The 16,291-nt window shown below is 38.8% G+C and overlaps 1 protein-coding gene across 4 annotated transcripts; it reads left to right on the plus strand.

The window, feature by feature from the left end:
• The first annotated feature begins 9,116 nt into the window (after positions 1 to 9,116).
• Positions 9,117 to 15,260, plus strand: LOC107798183 (protein ADP-ribosyltransferase PARP3-like). 4 transcript variants are annotated; one of them, XM_075221957.1, is made up of 19 exons: positions 9,294 to 9,503; positions 9,740 to 9,778; positions 10,335 to 10,624; positions 11,451 to 11,646; positions 11,736 to 11,849; positions 11,918 to 11,975; positions 12,056 to 12,125; positions 12,204 to 12,378; positions 12,480 to 12,613; positions 12,696 to 12,933; positions 13,016 to 13,143; positions 13,218 to 13,294; positions 13,370 to 13,530; positions 13,633 to 13,842; positions 13,949 to 14,051; positions 14,173 to 14,255; positions 14,356 to 14,499; positions 14,585 to 14,767; positions 14,864 to 15,260. In XM_075221957.1, exons 3-19 carry the CDS (start codon positions 10,557 to 10,559, stop codon positions 14,939 to 14,941), a joined length of 2,220 nt encoding a protein of 739 aa, XP_075078058.1. In that variant the 5' UTR covers positions 9,294 to 9,503; positions 9,740 to 9,778; positions 10,335 to 10,556; the 3' UTR covers positions 14,942 to 15,260. The 4 variants fall into 4 exon arrangements, with proteins under 4 accessions (XP_016476640.1, XP_016476647.1, XP_075078058.1 ...); XM_016621154.2 differs by lacking the exons at positions 9,294 to 9,503; positions 9,740 to 9,778 and adding an exon at positions 9,117 to 9,256; XM_016621161.2 differs by lacking the exon at positions 9,740 to 9,778 and having other exon boundaries at positions 9,293 to 9,503.
• Positions 15,261 to 16,291: the final 1,031 nt, after the last annotated feature.

Below are 16,291 nucleotides of genomic sequence, written 5' to 3' on the forward strand. Positions count from 1 at the left end.
TTTGAGCAAAGTGGGTGACTCCCGAGAAAAAATTCCAGTGGGTTTAAGAATTATATATAGCAATTGAGAATGTTTCCGGACTTATGTATGGATAAAAAAAATACGAGATTTGTGTTTGATGGTGCCTGGACTTGCGGAAATTCTATATGACTATGGATTCTATATTTTTGTGCAAGGAAGGTAAGAAGAACGATTTCAAATTCACATAATATATTCTCTGAGTGAGTGTTATAGTTGTGGTATTATTGAAGGTGCTTAAGAAGAATACAAGTTGATTATGGGCCGTAGGGCATTGTGGTTCTATGCTAAGGTTTGTAGGGTGAGTTGTGGTTAAAGATCATGGTATTTTAGCAAGAAGAAGTATCAATCTGAAAAAAAATTCGGAAGGGACTCGGAGAAAATAGGACAACTGGGTAGTAGGTTGGATTAGTATGGTAATGGATATGATCGGTTATTTGGGTGCTTATGATGTGGGGGTTTTCTACGGGTGCTTTGTGGCAGTACACCTGGACTTGGCGACCTACATGGCTTGGTCGAGTTAGAGAAATTTAGTTTTTAAGGGCTTGATTATGTGCAAATGGATTCCAAAGTATTCTTGATGGTTTCTACCGGTGTGGAGAACATGTTGTGTATTGTGATTTCCTCCTGGAAAGAAGCAAGAGAAAGGTTTCTAAGTAAAATGATATATAAATTATTGGTGACTCAAAGTTGATAATAAGATTCTTGTGCTCTTCACATGATGACAAGATATATGTTATGTGTTGTATGAAAGCTAGATTTTTCATGTACAAGGTAGCAGTACAGTCTTGAAGAGAAGGTAACGAATGTTGGACAACATGGACGGTTTCAAATAACTAGATGAATACTATTATTACTTGATGTTGTATGAGAAAGGGTCAGACTTCAGAAGGCGCATTGTATTTTGACTTACGGATGTATAAATTAGTATTGCGGTACTCACATGGTTAATAGACTGTTGATATTCAAATTTTGTCAAGTGGCAAGAAAGAACTTTTAAAGTATTTCTCGTGGGATGATCGTGTATGAGAGAAGTATTAGGCATTCGGGAGGTGGAGATGGAATCAAATATGGTGATTCGCGTGTTCTATGAATTTGGAGATTGGGAGTTCCTAGGAGCAGATTGTTTCATGGTTGTGGACTGTGAAGTTGTGGCCGGAGCTAGCCAGATGATAAAATATGTTATGATTCAGTCATTATGGATTTTCGGAAGGATTGTTTTTTCTATTTGTGGGTAACCCGAGTTGATTTGGGGGTCCATAGGCATGCCCAATTAAGATGTGTATTCTACACCGAGCCGGAATGGTTGGCTCCATACTGCTATTATTGAGGGATATGTCATTCGATTGATGTTGAACTTATTCGTGTTCTCAAATGATCTGTCAGTTACTCCTTTATGCCACGAAGAGTTGTGATTCATTGGTTATGTGCACAGATGATGCGGTTCTAGTTGAGCTTTATAGCGGAATTTGAGTGTGATGAGTACTTGGATATTTCATGATTGATAGCGTAATGGTTATGTCCTTTCAGGTTTTGTGTGGTATTTTTGTCATTTGCCTCTCTGTGGTTATTGATTTTGAGCGGGGTGGCTCGAGGTATATATTATGGACCAACGTTTGAATGGGGTCACGCATTGCAGCGGAGTTATGTTAAGGTATGAACCTTGTGTTATGATCGGGTGATGGTTCTACGGTGTATGATGAATTTTCAGCGTTTCGTTGTGGAGGTACTTGTTAATCTGGCGGGGCAGTTCTCTCATTTGAGTCATTTTTCATGACTGGGTACATTTGAATTGTTGCGTATAAGTGCGCGGATGGCACGAGTTGTGGCTTTGAGTTATATTGGTGAGGCATGTCTATGGAACAATGTGTTTAGTAATATCAGGTCATTAGACATGGAATGGGTACTATCAGGTTTAATTTCGGTATATTCGGGAGTATAATATTAAAAGTCGGCTCAGAAAGTGATTATGGTTCCGGTTGAGGTGAGAGATCTCCATGACTTATTGGTCGGATAAGGGGTTACGAGATTCTGAGTGTTTCTTTTATCATCAACAGTGTACGAAGGTTTTGGGATGAGGTTTGGTTCGATATGAGTTTAATACTAGTATGCGGTTGGTTTTGGAGTAGTCATTGCGATCAGGAATGGTGTTACGAGCATGCGAGTTGTGTAGTATGCAATGTGATTATATCTGGGGTTATGGCTATAGCATGATACAGCTTGTTCAGGCTTATACAGTGTGTAAATGTAAGATTTGTGTCTTGAAAGAAATTTTAAAGGTTGGAAATTAAACTCCAAGGTTTATTGGCTAAGGTTAAATTAATGAATTTCAGTTGCATTGTGTAGTCAAGCCTTATGTGGGATAGGGTGACGTGGGTTCACCCCCGGGTACGTGTGTGGTAAGATGGAACAGTGATTTGATGGCTTGGAAACAACTCTGGCATATTCGAGGAAGAACGTATGTATAAGTGGGGGAGAATGTAACGACCCGACCGGTCGTTTTGAGTATTACAACCCTGTTTCCCCATTTACTTTTCAAATTGTACTTTATAGTTGTTGTGTGAATTACCGGGGGTAATTGGTTCGGGCCCAGTGAGGTTTTGGAATAAATTGGAGCACTTAGTTTCAAGGTTTAAAACTTAAGTTAAAATAGTGACCGGATGCAGACTTATGTGTAAACGGCCTAGGATTCGAATTTTGATGATTCCAATAGCTCCGTATGGTGATTTTGGACTTAGGAGCGTGTCCGAAAAATTATTTGGAGGTCCGTAGTGGAATTTGGCTTGAATTGCCGAAAGTTGAATTTTTGGGAAGTTTGACCGAGGGTTTGACTTTTTGATATCGAGGTCGGAATCCGATTCTGGAAATTGGAATAGGTCCGTAATGTGAAATGTGACTTGTGCGCAAAATTTGAAGTCATTCCGGATTGATTTGATGTGTTTCGGCACAAGATGTAGAATTTGAAAGTTCAAAGTTTGTTGATTTTGAATTGAGGAGTAACTCGTCGTTTCGATATTGTTAGGTGTGATTTGAGGCCTCGAGTAGGTACGTGTTATGTTATGGGGCTTGTTGATACCATTGGTTGAGGTCTGGGGGGCCTCGAGTGAGTTTCGGACGATTAACGGATCAAATTTGGACTTAAGAAAATGCTAGAACTGCTGCCTACTGGTGTGATTGCACCTGCAAAGATTTTGATCGCAGGTGCGAAGCCGCATGTGCGTGGAATAAGTCGCAGAAGCGGCCAAGACTGGGACTGGGCATTGCTCGCAGGTGCGAGGAATTTGCCGCATCTGCGAGGCCGCAGGTGCGAAGGCGTTGGCCTAGATGCAGACTGGGCCTGACATGAGGCGACCGCAGGTGCAGAGGGGAATGCGCATCTGCGAAGCCCGCATATGCGAGAATAGCGCTGCAGATGCGAGATTTTAGAGGGCCGGCTATTTTTCGCAGGCGCGCATTTTTGTCCGCAAATGCGGATGCGCAGGTGAGAGCCCAGGCACCGTAGGTGCGGAAATGCCTGGGCAGTGTTTAAAACGAGGGTTCCGAGATTGTTTTCTCATTTTGGACATTTTGGAGCTCGATTTGGGCGATTTTGGAGAGGAAACTTTTCACACAACTTGGGATAAGTGTTCTTAACTCCCTTGTGATTATATTCCATGAATTAATCTTTATTTTTTGTGTAAGATTATTGAATCTTCAAGAGAAATAGAAAGAAATTTCTATAATGTCACAAACTAAAATTTTCAAGTTTGAATACCGATTTGGAGTCAGATTTGAGTGGAATTAGTATGGTTGAACTTGTAATTGGATGGGTTGTCGTATTTTGTGAGTTCGTCGGATTTCGAAACGTGGGCCCCACGGGTGATTTTTGGGGCGTAATTTCGAATTTTGTGAAAAATATTAGCATTTTGATATAGAATTAATTCCTATAAATTGTGTGGACTGAATCAAATTAATTGTGATAGATTTGAGCCGTTCGCGAGTTGATACGCGCATAATGGGATTTTTGGAGCATTGTTTAGCTTGCTCGACATTGGATTCGGCTTGTTCGAGGTAAGTAACTCTTCTAATTTTGGAGTTGAGGGTATCAACCCTGAATATATTTATTTCGTGAATTGTTGGGAGGTGACGCACATGCTATGTGACGGGCGTGTGGACGTGCACTATAAAAATTGTGACATAATTATTTCTGTGGAATTTTGTAGTTAAATGATCTTGGCATTTTCCATGCATTTTATGAGTTAGAGAAATTTAGCTGAAAAGTATATTAAAAATCATGATTGAGGCTGTGTGCCAGTATTATTGGGACTCATGCGTTTTATGATTTAGAGAAATTAAGCTGAAAAGCATATTAAAAATTATGATTGAGGCTATGTGCCAGTTTTATTGGGACCCACAGAGGTCATATTGCGGTAAATTATTTGTTTTAAATTGAAAATTCATACTCAGTCATATTCATTTCATTGCATATCATAACTCAGTTTTATAACTCTATTTTGATGCATATAAATATTTTGGGCTGAACGCCCTGTTTTACTGAAATGCCCGAGTGGCTTGAGAGGTATATGACTGAGTGAGGCCGAGGGCCTGATTTGTGAGGATATTTATGGGATCGGGATGCACGCCGCAACATGTTGCATATTTATGGTATCGGGCTGCACACCGCATCATGTTTTGATATCGACCGAGGGCCTGATTCTAAGGATGAGTGTGGATCGGGGCTGCCCGCATGCAGCATACTTTATTATTATAGCACGTGAGTTGTCCGTGCAGATTATAGCGCTTGGGCTGAAGGAGCCCCTTCGGAGTGTGTACACACCCCCAGTGAGAGCAGGTACCTACTGAGTGCGAGTGCCGAGTGCTGAGTGACTGGGAGGCATAAGTGATTGTGAGGTATGCCCGAGTGGCAAGAGTGATTGTGAGGTATGCCCGAGTGGCAAGAGTGATTGTGAGGTATGCCCGAGTGGCAAGAGTGACTGTGAGGTTTGCCCGAGGGGCTGCATATGAGTGATGTTCTTTCCGAAAGGCTATTTATGATTTTATCACTGAATTGCATCGCATTGGCATGCACACATGACATACAAGCATAGAGATGTATTTTTCCTCATGCTATACAACATCGCATCATTCATGATTTCTCACATATTTTTGACAGATGGACATAGTGATGCATTTGTTTTACACGGGATATCCGGAATGAAAATGAAACATATTCTTTATTATTGAGAACATTTTTGGAGAAATTTATTGTTTTCAAATAATTCAAATTATTGGCAAATTCGGCAAACGATTTGGGTTTTCACTGATGTATTTGAAAGAAAGAACTTTTTTTTTTTTTTGAAATTATTATTTGGCTGAGTATTTTATCCCTGAGTTAATTCTGGTATTATTTGCATTATGTTGTTATGGATTGTTGTGGACTATTGATTTTGGACCCGACCTTGGTGGAAGCTCGTCACTACTTTCAATCTACGGCTAGGTTTGTTACTTACTCAGTACATGGGGTCGGTTGTACTGATACTACACTTCTGCACATTGCGTGCAGATGTTGGCTACTGTTGTTGCCGTGCTCGATGGTTGCGGGATTTAAAGATGTAACTGCGTTCCTGTTGTAGCTGCCTCTTGTTCAGGGTAGCCTTAGATTTATAAAAGCTCTGTTTATGTATTATTCAAACAGACTATGTATTTATTTCATTTCCGCTTTGTATACTCTATTCTTAGAAGCTCATGATTTGTACTACCAGTTCTTGGGGATTGTATAAGATCAGGATCCTTATTCGCTTAAATTGCTTTAATAATTATTATTGAAATTAGTTAGTTGGAAATTGGCTTACCTAACGGGATGGGTTAGGTGCCATCACGACTAGTTGGATTTTGGGTCGTGATAGAGGCCTCAGAGCAGCAGAAGTTGAACGATGATCACTTAAACTGAATGATGATCACTTAAACTCATAACTGATTAAGCAAGAGAAGAAGAATTTGCTGCTAATTGAGAAATGGGATGCTATCCATGAAAAGATCCTAAGGTAGAAGTCGAGGGCTATCTGGATTACTCATGGAGACTCTAATACTAAATACTTCCATGCACAAGTGAAGGCTAGACAAGCAAGAAATAGAGCCATCTCTATTTGTACAGAACAGAATGTGAGATTAACTGAGCCTGTACAGATTCAACAGGAGTTTATGCAATATTTCAAGAAGCTATTAGGAAAGGCTGCCCCAGTGATGCCTGGAATTAACATTAACATAGTCAGGGATGGCCCTTGCTTATCACTTGCACAGCAGCAACAAATGCTAGTGCATGTGACAAGAGAGGAGATTATAAAGGTTGTGCAAGACTTGCCAATAGATAAAGCACCAGGGATGGATGGTTATCCAGCTGAATTTTTTTAAAGAAAACTGGCAAGTGATTGGTGAAGATGTTATAAAAGCAGTAATGCAATTCTTTGAAACAGGGAAACTACTAAGAGAGATCAACTGTACCACTGTCACGCTCATACCTAAGGTGGCAAATCCAAATTATGTTAAAAGAGTTAGACCTATTGCTTGCTGCTCTACAATGTACAAAATTATAGCTAAGATACTTACTGCTAGGCTGAAAATGGTTGTGGATTACTTGGTGGGGCCTTCCCAGTCTGCATTTATAGAAGGGAGAAGCATTTTGGACAATGTAATACTAGCTCATGAACTGATCAAAGGATATACACAGAAAGCAGTATCATCAAGATGCACGATTAAGGTGGACATTAGAAAGGCCTATGATTCAGTTGAATGGAGCTTCTTGAGAGATCTTATGCTAGAACTTGGGATCCCATATAAAATGGTTAATCTCATTATGAAATGTGTAAGAATAGTTACTTATGCTCTACTGATTAATGGAGGATTAGTACCTAGGTTTCAGGCAAGAAAAGGGTTGAGGCAAGGAGACCCCATGTCACCTTACCTCTTTGTATTGGTGATGGAATATTTGAACAAATCGTTGAAACAGCTTAAATCAAATCCAGACTTCAACTATCATCCTAAATGTGAAAAGTTGGGAGTGGTACATATTTGCTTTGCTGACGACTTATTGATGTGTTATCGAGCAGACAAGGTGTCTATTAATCTCATGATGAACAGTTTTCTGTTGTCTCAGGATTGCAAGCAAATATGGAGAAAAGCTCACTGTATGTAGTAGGTGTACCGACTCAATATAAGGATGAAATACTGAAAGAATTGCATTTCACCACTGGAGCCCTGCCATTCAAATACTTAGGTGTGCCATTGTCCTCTAAGAAGCTCACTATCAGTCAGTGTATGCCATTGGTAGACAAAATTGCAGAGAGAGTGAGATGTTGGACTGCTAGATTCTTATCATATGCAGGGAGAGTCCAACTAATTAAAAGTGTGTCGTTTGAAATGCAAACTTATTGGGCACAGTTATTTCTTCTCCCAAAGAAGGCGCACGATATGGTTACAGGAATATGCAGGAACTTTCTTTGGCATAGAGGTACTGAAGATAAGAAAGCTCCTATTGCATGGGACACCATATGTAGGCCAAACGCAGCAGGAGGGCTGAACATCATCAATTTTATTATATGGAATAAAGCAGCAATAGGCAAACTTCCGTGGGCATTCACACAAAAGAAAGACAAACTCTGGGTCAGGTGGATCCACAATCAATAAATAAAGAAGGACTTAGAGAACATGGATACACCTAAACAGGCTAGCTGGTTGGTGAGGAAGATTTTCGAGGCTAGAAAATGGTTAGTTGCTGGAATCCAAGAACTGAAGACTTATGTTGCTCAGAGGAAATACACTATCAGCAAAGCATATACTTCAATCCAACCACAATTTCCAAAGGTTTCATGGAGGACATTATTCATGACACAAGGCATTCTGCCTCGACATCAATTCGCTTTGTGGATGGCAATTCACCAGAGATTAGCAACAATGGATAGATTAACCAAATGGGAGGGTACTAGTGCCCAAGGCTTGTGTCCTATGTACAACTGATGAAGAGGAAACACATGATCATTTGTTCTTCGAGTGCCCATACTCGAAGTTTATATGGCAGAATCTGCTAAGCTTGTTTGTTACTGATAGACAAATAGGCAGGTGGCTGGAAGAAGTCGAATGGCTGTCTACAAAAACAAGGAGCAGGAACATACAATGGAAAATATTGGGGAGTGCATTCACAGCAGCAGTCTACCATATATGGACGGAAAGGAACCTTAGAAGATTTCAAAATACAACGAAAGAGAATAGGGGATAGAGTTAGAGAAATTGTCTTACAATTGCACATTATGGGAGAAAGACACTGTAAATGGAGGGCAATACTAGATAGGATAAATAGATATCCATGTTAGCATATAGTCTGAGTTCCAACTATGGAACTTAAATGTTACGAAGGATAGGTTATTTTTGTGAGACCTGATTCTAGAGTCCAATGAACGGGTGGTTGTACATATTTACACTTGATTAAATAAAATTTTCAGCTTAACCAAAAAAAAAGGAAGAGATTTCTATGAGGTGATTAATAAGACAAAGATATATATATATTTCAGTCATTTTTTTCAATAATTAATCTCACAATATTAATATAAGTATTTTTATTTATATTGTATTTTGAATAAAATAATTATAAATTTTTGCTTAACTTAATGCTCGCTAGTTAAGCACAACATTACTTTTAAAAAAATAGTCGATACACAAAGTATTCTGAGTTCACCTAAGATTCGGAGAAGGGTCATACTCCGACGGGTATGATGTAAATACCTTACCCTAACATAAATATTTGTGATTATTTCTATGATTCGTACTCAAATCCGTAACTTATAGATCACACGAAAGCCATTTTACTGTTACTCCAGGCTCTTTCTTCGGGCACAACATTACTTGCACAATGAATCTTTTGTTATGCAACCAACCGAATAAAATAGTATGTAATGGGGGATTTAATTTAGAGACTAATTATTTCAATACAATGAACCAACGACGCCGAAAAAGGAGGAGATTCCCTTAAGATAAAATAGAGATGCATAAACAAATTCCAAATGGATGATTTCTCGTAAGAAATTAGGATCAAGATAAGTATAACTCTTTTTTGGAAGCAAAGACAGAATAAGAATACATGCAGTAGCGGTGGAGCTGTAAAAATATGCAGCAAAGAGTCGTGTCAACCAAAGAGGTTATCCTAGTACACTTGTTATCTGCATGTGAGAGTGAGACAGACAAACCGCGATTTCAGACCAAATTCCAAGTACGTGTCTGTTCTATAGCATGTCTCAGTTCTCTTCATCAGCCTTATTCTTGGTAACTGTAAAAATAGAGACATCTTTGAAATTTTCGGCTCTGATAATTCTCTAGATTAGATTTTCTGATGTCATTTGCAAGATAAAGGAACTTTGAAATTGATAAGTTTCAGGAATTTTCTTCACCATTCGGAGGCTGAGTCAGTTTTACTTCTGAATTTCAAGTAGTAACCAAGTCAAATCTTGAAAATGAAGGTTTTGTTCTACTTCTCTTTTTTCCCTTTTTAAACGATTTGAAGTGCTCTCTTTGAGTCATGTAGGTTGCATGTTCATTAAAGTTGACAAAAATTCATCAAAAAGCTTTACTCTTGTATAACAACTATTACTATTATTGTGTCTCAATCTCAAGCAAGTTGTATTGTATTTTTTTAAAGTACTTTCCTAAGACAGTACTTCATTGAAGAAATATCTGAGAACGTTTGGGTTTTCAGTTGATATTTTGAAACGGCGATTTGGGCGAGTCATATCAGGCAAGTGGTTCTGCTTTTAGTTATACTCAGAATGTGAGCTGGGAAATTACTATGTTAGTCTGTTTCAGGCTAGTATATGAGTATAGCAGTTTTCAATTATGTGTCTATTATTGCTCCTTAAGGGGTGACTCTTTTATGGCCAGTTCTAACTGCTTTTATTTCGGTTTTCTTAGTGAAAATAAACAATGGGCTATTAAAGTTTCACCAACTAAAAAGAGGGGATACGTTTTAGCAATGACTACTCTTAATTAAAACTGAAATAGTTTTTACCCGGAGTCTGGAGCTAGGATTTAAAGTTACCGAGTTCGGGAAATTCTAGCAATTCTAGCATTTTTTATGTTACGGGTTCTAAACTAAGAATTTGTACAATTATACGGTTTGCACTAGATCCGCCCCTGTTTTTAACAGTGAGATAATTACCCTAGGTAATAATAAGCAAGTTACCTGCTATATCAGATGAGGTACAAAAATGATAAACGAAAGTATAAAGTGTATAGGAGAACATGGTGAGAGGTCTATAATGTTTTTAAGTTTCGAAGGATATTTGCATATGAAGGTTCATGAGAAAAGGGGTCACCCTCATGCAAGTGATGAGGAGAAGAAGGTGACAAGAAAGCAGAAGGCAGAAAGCAAGAGCCAAGAATCGGGGCAGTCGCCCAAAAAGCCGAAAACGGAAGGCGACAATGAGCAGGCCAATGGAAAATCGAATGCCGCCGATATTGCAGCAGAATTTGAGAAGTTTTGTAAGGCTACAAGCGAACATCTCTCCATCAAACAAATGCGTGAAATTCTCGAAGCCAATGGCCGGGATGCTTCCGTCTCTGACGATGCTGTTGTTCCTAGATGGTTTGGCAAATGATCTGCTCCTAAATCTTTTTTATTCCTTTTTTGGATTTAAGTTTTATATAATTGTGTAAAAAATCTTCTACGCTATTAGTTTAGTTTTACACTATCATTTTAGGTTTAGTTGTTATAAAAGGTTAGTACTGACCACGCTTGTGACAGAATATTGCTTCTTACCTGTAATAAGATTTTAAGTGAACCGACACTGTCGGTTTAGTAGTTTTATCTGTTATAAAAGGTTAGTACAGGTTAGTACTAAATCATGCTTGTTGCAGAATACTCCCTCCGTTTCAATTTTGTGATTTGCTGATTTGACTTGGAGTTTTAAGACTCATGAAACTTGTAGTAGTATTTTGTAGGGCCATAATATGTGTGTGGGCATAAAGGTGAAATGGGTAAAATGAGAACTTTGAAGTTAAATTATTTTTAAATATAAAAATGACGTCATTCTTTTTTAAATGGTGTTAATTAATGTACTAATATATGGGAAGTGTGTCTCCTAAAAGTGGGAGGAGTATTACTTCTTACCTATAATAAGATTTTAAGTGAACTAACATATCAATGTTGTTTTTTACCTGTAACCATAGGTTAGTTACCATATGTCTGTTTGCCAAACTAATGATTGTTACAGAATATTACCTGTAATATAGGATTTTTTATTTTATTTAAGTGACCTGATATACAGTTCAAATTTCTCAACTCTGTTAGTGGGTAAAAGTTATATTCTTTTTTGACACTCGTTTAAACATTTCCCACACTCTACTAGTCCAGTTGTTGCTGTTGCCGTATTTAATCATTGTACATTCCTCATGTTGCTCTTTCTGTACAGCCAAGACATACTGTTTTATGGTCCTCTCGACCCTTGTCCAGTTTGTGGCGGCACGTTGGAGTTTTCTGGCGATGGTTATCAGTGCCAGGGAGCATATAGCGAGTGGTCTAGTTGTGTTTACAGCACTAGGGACCCACCAAGAAGAGAAGAGCCTCTAAATATACCTGAATCTGTTGGAAAAACTCGAGTCTCTGATGTAATGAGCCAAACTCTTCTTTACATAACTTGTTGTATACTCCGGGATGTTGGCCAAATTAACAATTTGTGCATATTATAATCTCCTAGCTGATCGAGAAACATAGAGATCCCAAGAGTCGCCTGAAGCGGGAAATTACAGGACAGGACAAACCATTTGCAGGAATGATGATTACTCTTTCAGGCCGTCTTTCTCGAACCCATGTATGTAATATGTTATTTGGTGAATCAGATTATCATTTGGTATAGTTACTAAAAACTACTCTCTACAGCAATATTGGAAGACAAAGATTGAGAAGAATGGAGGAAAAGTGGCTAATTCTGTTATTGGTAATTGTCCATATCTTATTATGAATTAAATGCTAGGATTTAATTGAACCCCTAAAAACTAAAAGGGTTCCTTTGGGCAGGGGCAACATGCCTCGTAGTTTCTCCGACAGAGCGAGACCGTGGTGGCTCATCTAAAGTAGCTGAAGCAGTGTACGTACATTTAAAGAACTCTGCATGAATTAGACTAATTTAGCAATTATATCTTGACGTGGAGGTATTGTTCTTCAGGGAGAGGAGTATCCCAGTTGTGAGAGAGGCTTGGTTGGCAGATAGCATCGAGAAAAAAGAAGCTCTAGCATTAGATGCGTATGATGTTGCCAGTGATATTGCAGTATATGGTAAAGGTATTGCGCTAGACAAGCAAGATTCCAGTGTAGTTGCACTCGAAACTGTTGCAGCTGAGGTTTGGCTTTCGTCTAATTGTCTTTTTTAAATTTTAGATTGGGATTCTACTCATCTTCCAAACTTGGCTTTATATTGAGAAGTGCCTTGTCTTGGTTGTAGCTTAAAGTGTTTGGAAAGAGAGGTGTACATAAAGACACTAAGCTGCAGGATGAAGGTGGAACAATTTTGGAGAAAGATGGCGTACTGTACAATTGCGTTTTGACTGTTTGTGATCAAGGGAGGGATATGAATGAGTACTGCTCGAGAGCTGTTGTATTTGTTATAGTTTTTGGTAATTTGCACTTAGTAACGAATTGATCGTTTAAAATGGTGCAGCTTCTGCATTATGCAACTTATTATGGCACGAGAGAACCGTTTGCACCTTTATTACAAAAAGGGCAAAATAGGTGATAGCCTCAGAGCAGATGACAAGCTAGAGGAATGGGAAAACTTGAATGATGCTATTAAGGAATTTGCAAAGCTCTTTGAAGAACTGACAGGAAATGAATTTGAACCCTGGGAAAGAGAAAAGAAGATTCAGAAGAAACATTTGAAGTTCTTCCCTATTGATATTGTGCGTGCTCTTGTCATTTTGTGGTATCATGTTTGGTTTGTTTCCTTTACCTAGATTAACATAAGACGTCGTGAATTTGTAGGATGACGGTGTTGAAGTAAGGCACGGAGGGCTTGGACTTAGGCAACTAGGGGTTGCTGCTGCACATTGTAAGCTTGATCCAAAGGTAGCAAATTTTATGAAAGTACTTTGCAGCCAGGAGATATACCGGTGAGTCTCTTCACGGCTATCTTTCTAATTTGTTTACATGTGCACAAAAAGTGACTATTGTCTGTCGAATGAAGGTATGCTTTAATGGAAATGGGGTATGATTCACCTGAAGTTCCTGTTGGAATGCTTACTGATTTTCATTTAAAAAGATGTACGTCTTTCTTTCCTTTGGTGCATTCTCTGTTGGAGATCGGGCATTCGCGAAATTTACTTTTTAACTGCGCAGGTGAGGAAATCCTCCTGTATTTTGTGGATAAATTGAAATCTTCGAAGGAGACAGGGAAACAAGAGGAGGCCAGTTGGGCTGATTTCAGCCAAAGATGGTTTACTCTCCTGCCAACTACGAGGCCCTTGTCATTTAAAGACTTTGGAGAACTTGCAGACCATGTAAATTGCATATTATTTTTTGTTCACAGGTTTGAGTCTCTTTCTTAGATCCTTCAGTTGAAAATATATTCATGTGTTCCTCTTGTGTTATGCAAATTCAAGGCTGCTTCTTCTTATGAGGCTATTCGAGATATCAATACTGCCTCCCGCCTTATAGGAGATATGTCAGGCTCAACGTTAGACGATCCTCTCTTTGACCGTTATGTGAAGTTAGGTTGTTCTGTTTCACCGCTAGAGAAAGAGACAGATGATTACAAAATGATAGTGAAGTACCTCGAGAAAACTTATGAACCTGTCACAGTTGGAGACACTGTAAGATAGTTTCTATCGGCTTCTAAGAGATTATCCTTTTGGGACATCCGATTTATCATGAATATATAAGCTTTGATCTGAGTTGGAGTTATCTGTGTTTCTTTAGAGCTATGGTGTATCGGTTGATAACATCTTCGCTGTTGAAGTAAGTGCATGCCCCTCTCTTGATGACATCAAGAAGTTGCCGAACAAGGTTCTGCTATGGTGTGGTAAGTAATTGCATGATCCAATCTTGTTAGCTGTTGACTATTTCTGCCTGTTAGGGAATACTAATCAAGACTGAGTGAATGGATTAACCTTAAAATAACAAGTAATTACTTTTGCTAACAGGGACAAGGAGTTCAAATCTATCGAGGCACTTGCAGATGGGGTTCTTGCCAGCAACTTGTGCACTTCCTGCACCAGGATATATGGTATATAGGGCAAACACACTTCCCAAAAGAAAGCATCATGTTATTTTCTAAGTTGTTTGTTTAGGTAATAGACACATTCATTGGCATTTATGGTTTGCAGTTTGGAAGAGCTATTGTATGCTCAGATGCTGCAGCAGAAGCAGCGAGATATGGTTACACAGCTGTAGATAGGCCAGAAGGTTTCTTGGTTTTGGCTGTCGCTTCACTGGGAGAAGAAATACAAGAGTTCTCAAGTCCACCTGAGGTAGTATATGAGAAAATTGATCTTAAGATCTGCAGATGTTATAAAATTAGTGTTTGGATTAAATGTCCAATTTGCACTAATGCAGGATACTAAATCCCTGGAGGAGAAGAAGATTGGAGCCAAAGGGCTCGGCAAGAAGAAAACTGATGAGTCGGAACATTTCGTGTGGAAGGATGACATTAAAGTACCTTGTGGCAAGTTGATTCCATCGGAGTACAAGGACAGCCCCCTTGAGTATAATGAGTATGCTGTATATGATCCACAGCAGGTACTTACAAATGATTTGATAAAAGAAAGAATGGTTCTTGTGCTGAAGATTTTACATGGTGTTACTGACCTTGTCAATGTATTCTTATTTTGATAGGTAAGCATAAGGTTCTTGGTGGCTGTGAAATTCGAGGAACAGGACGTAGAGTATGAGACGGTTGAGCCCGAGGTATAAACGAAAAAAGTGAAAGACCAGAGAAGGGCTGTACATGAACATTTTGCCTATTCTCTTATCAGGCTTTTTATGGGATTTTGTAGTATTTAAGTACTTTTTCGGCGTCGGATGGAAGTGGCTTTGTTAAATGGTTGGGCGCAAAGTTTTGTTTCTGTGGTGGTGGTGTTGAATCTTGAACTTTTATATGGTTGAAAGTTTGTCTCTGTGGTTGTGGTTCTTGATCCCTTTTTTGATGCGTGTATATTCCAACAGCTGCCTCCAGAACCTTTTTAGTACTGGTCTATGGATTGAATACTATTTTCTCTCTTTTCATACTCCACTTTGGTTTTCTTCAATTAGTGATGTTATTTGTTGTTGTTCTTGGTCTTACTTAGAAGAAGAATAAGCTGCATTTTAGGTGATGCAAGGTTTATGACTAAGCCGTTGCTGAACTAATTTAGTATTCATTCCAATCTACCATCTCTGGGAAAGCAAACTGAATGCATATTACCTTGAAAGGGCATATAGTCGTTCCTAGCTTTCCAATCCAATCGTCTGCTTTGCAGCTTTCTGCAGCCTTAAAAAATTTAGTATTCGGGTTCGGGAAATATTACGACCGAATGAATCACAAAAACAACCATCTTTCCCTGATCAAAGATGCAATACATTACTACTCACAAATCAAGATAGTAGTCTTTTAAATTACATTGTGCTCAAGTTCACCAGTTATTGCATTACTCAATCAAATTACAGTTTCATGACTGCCAATTAATTTTTTTACTCATTCTTCAACAAAATCCAATAGTTCCATGCAACAGCGCGAGATAAACCAATTTTGCAGATACTTCCTAGAACTGGTGTGCCATAAAATTGAGGGGCAAAATTCGCCCTTTTTCATCAATTTCAGCTTGAACACCAACATATATATTATAGTTTCCATCAACTTACGTTTATGATCACCCAGTATTGTACCATAATTTGAGTAGTTCCATCCAAGTCACAACTATCAATATCATTGAGGGGAGCCATCTTGTTGTCATAATAAAGCGAGCAATTTTCTCGACGATAGTCAACAGATTAGAGAGCTTGCGGAGAACCTTGAATTTAGGACTTAGTTATAATGATTATTGTTGGGGTCAAAGAATGGGAAGTCTTGGAGTAACGGTAAAGTTATCTCCGTGTGATCTATAGGTTGGGGGTTCGAGCCATGGTAGCAACAACAAAATGTGTATTACGATAGGCTGTTTACATCACACCCCTTGCGGTGCTGCTTTTTTCCGGACCCTGTGTGAACACAAAATGCCTTGTGCTACGGGTTAGTTCTTTTATTGTTGGGGTCGAGGAGGAAGAGGAAGAAGACGACGACATCGA

The sequence above is a fragment of the Nicotiana tabacum genome, chromosome 9, assembly GCF_000715075.1.
Source record: "Nicotiana tabacum cultivar K326 chromosome 9, ASM71507v2, whole genome shotgun sequence".
NCBI lineage: Eukaryota > Viridiplantae > Streptophyta > Magnoliopsida > Solanales > Solanaceae > Nicotiana > Nicotiana tabacum.

Excerpts from the sequence above, each read along its gene's own strand:
- LOC107798183 (XM_016621154.2), top strand. The coding sequence starts at position 9,155 with ATGCAGCAAAGAGTCGTGTCAACCAAAGAGGTTATCCTAGTACACTTG. Across the intron at positions 13,144-13,217 it reads TGCAGCCAGGAGATATACCG|GTATGCTTTAATGGAAATGG; the intron begins GTGAGTCTCTTC and ends TGTCGAATGAAG. Across the intron at positions 13,295-13,369 it reads TGATTTTCATTTAAAAAGAT|GTGAGGAAATCCTCCTGTAT; the intron begins GTACGTCTTTCT and ends TTAACTGCGCAG.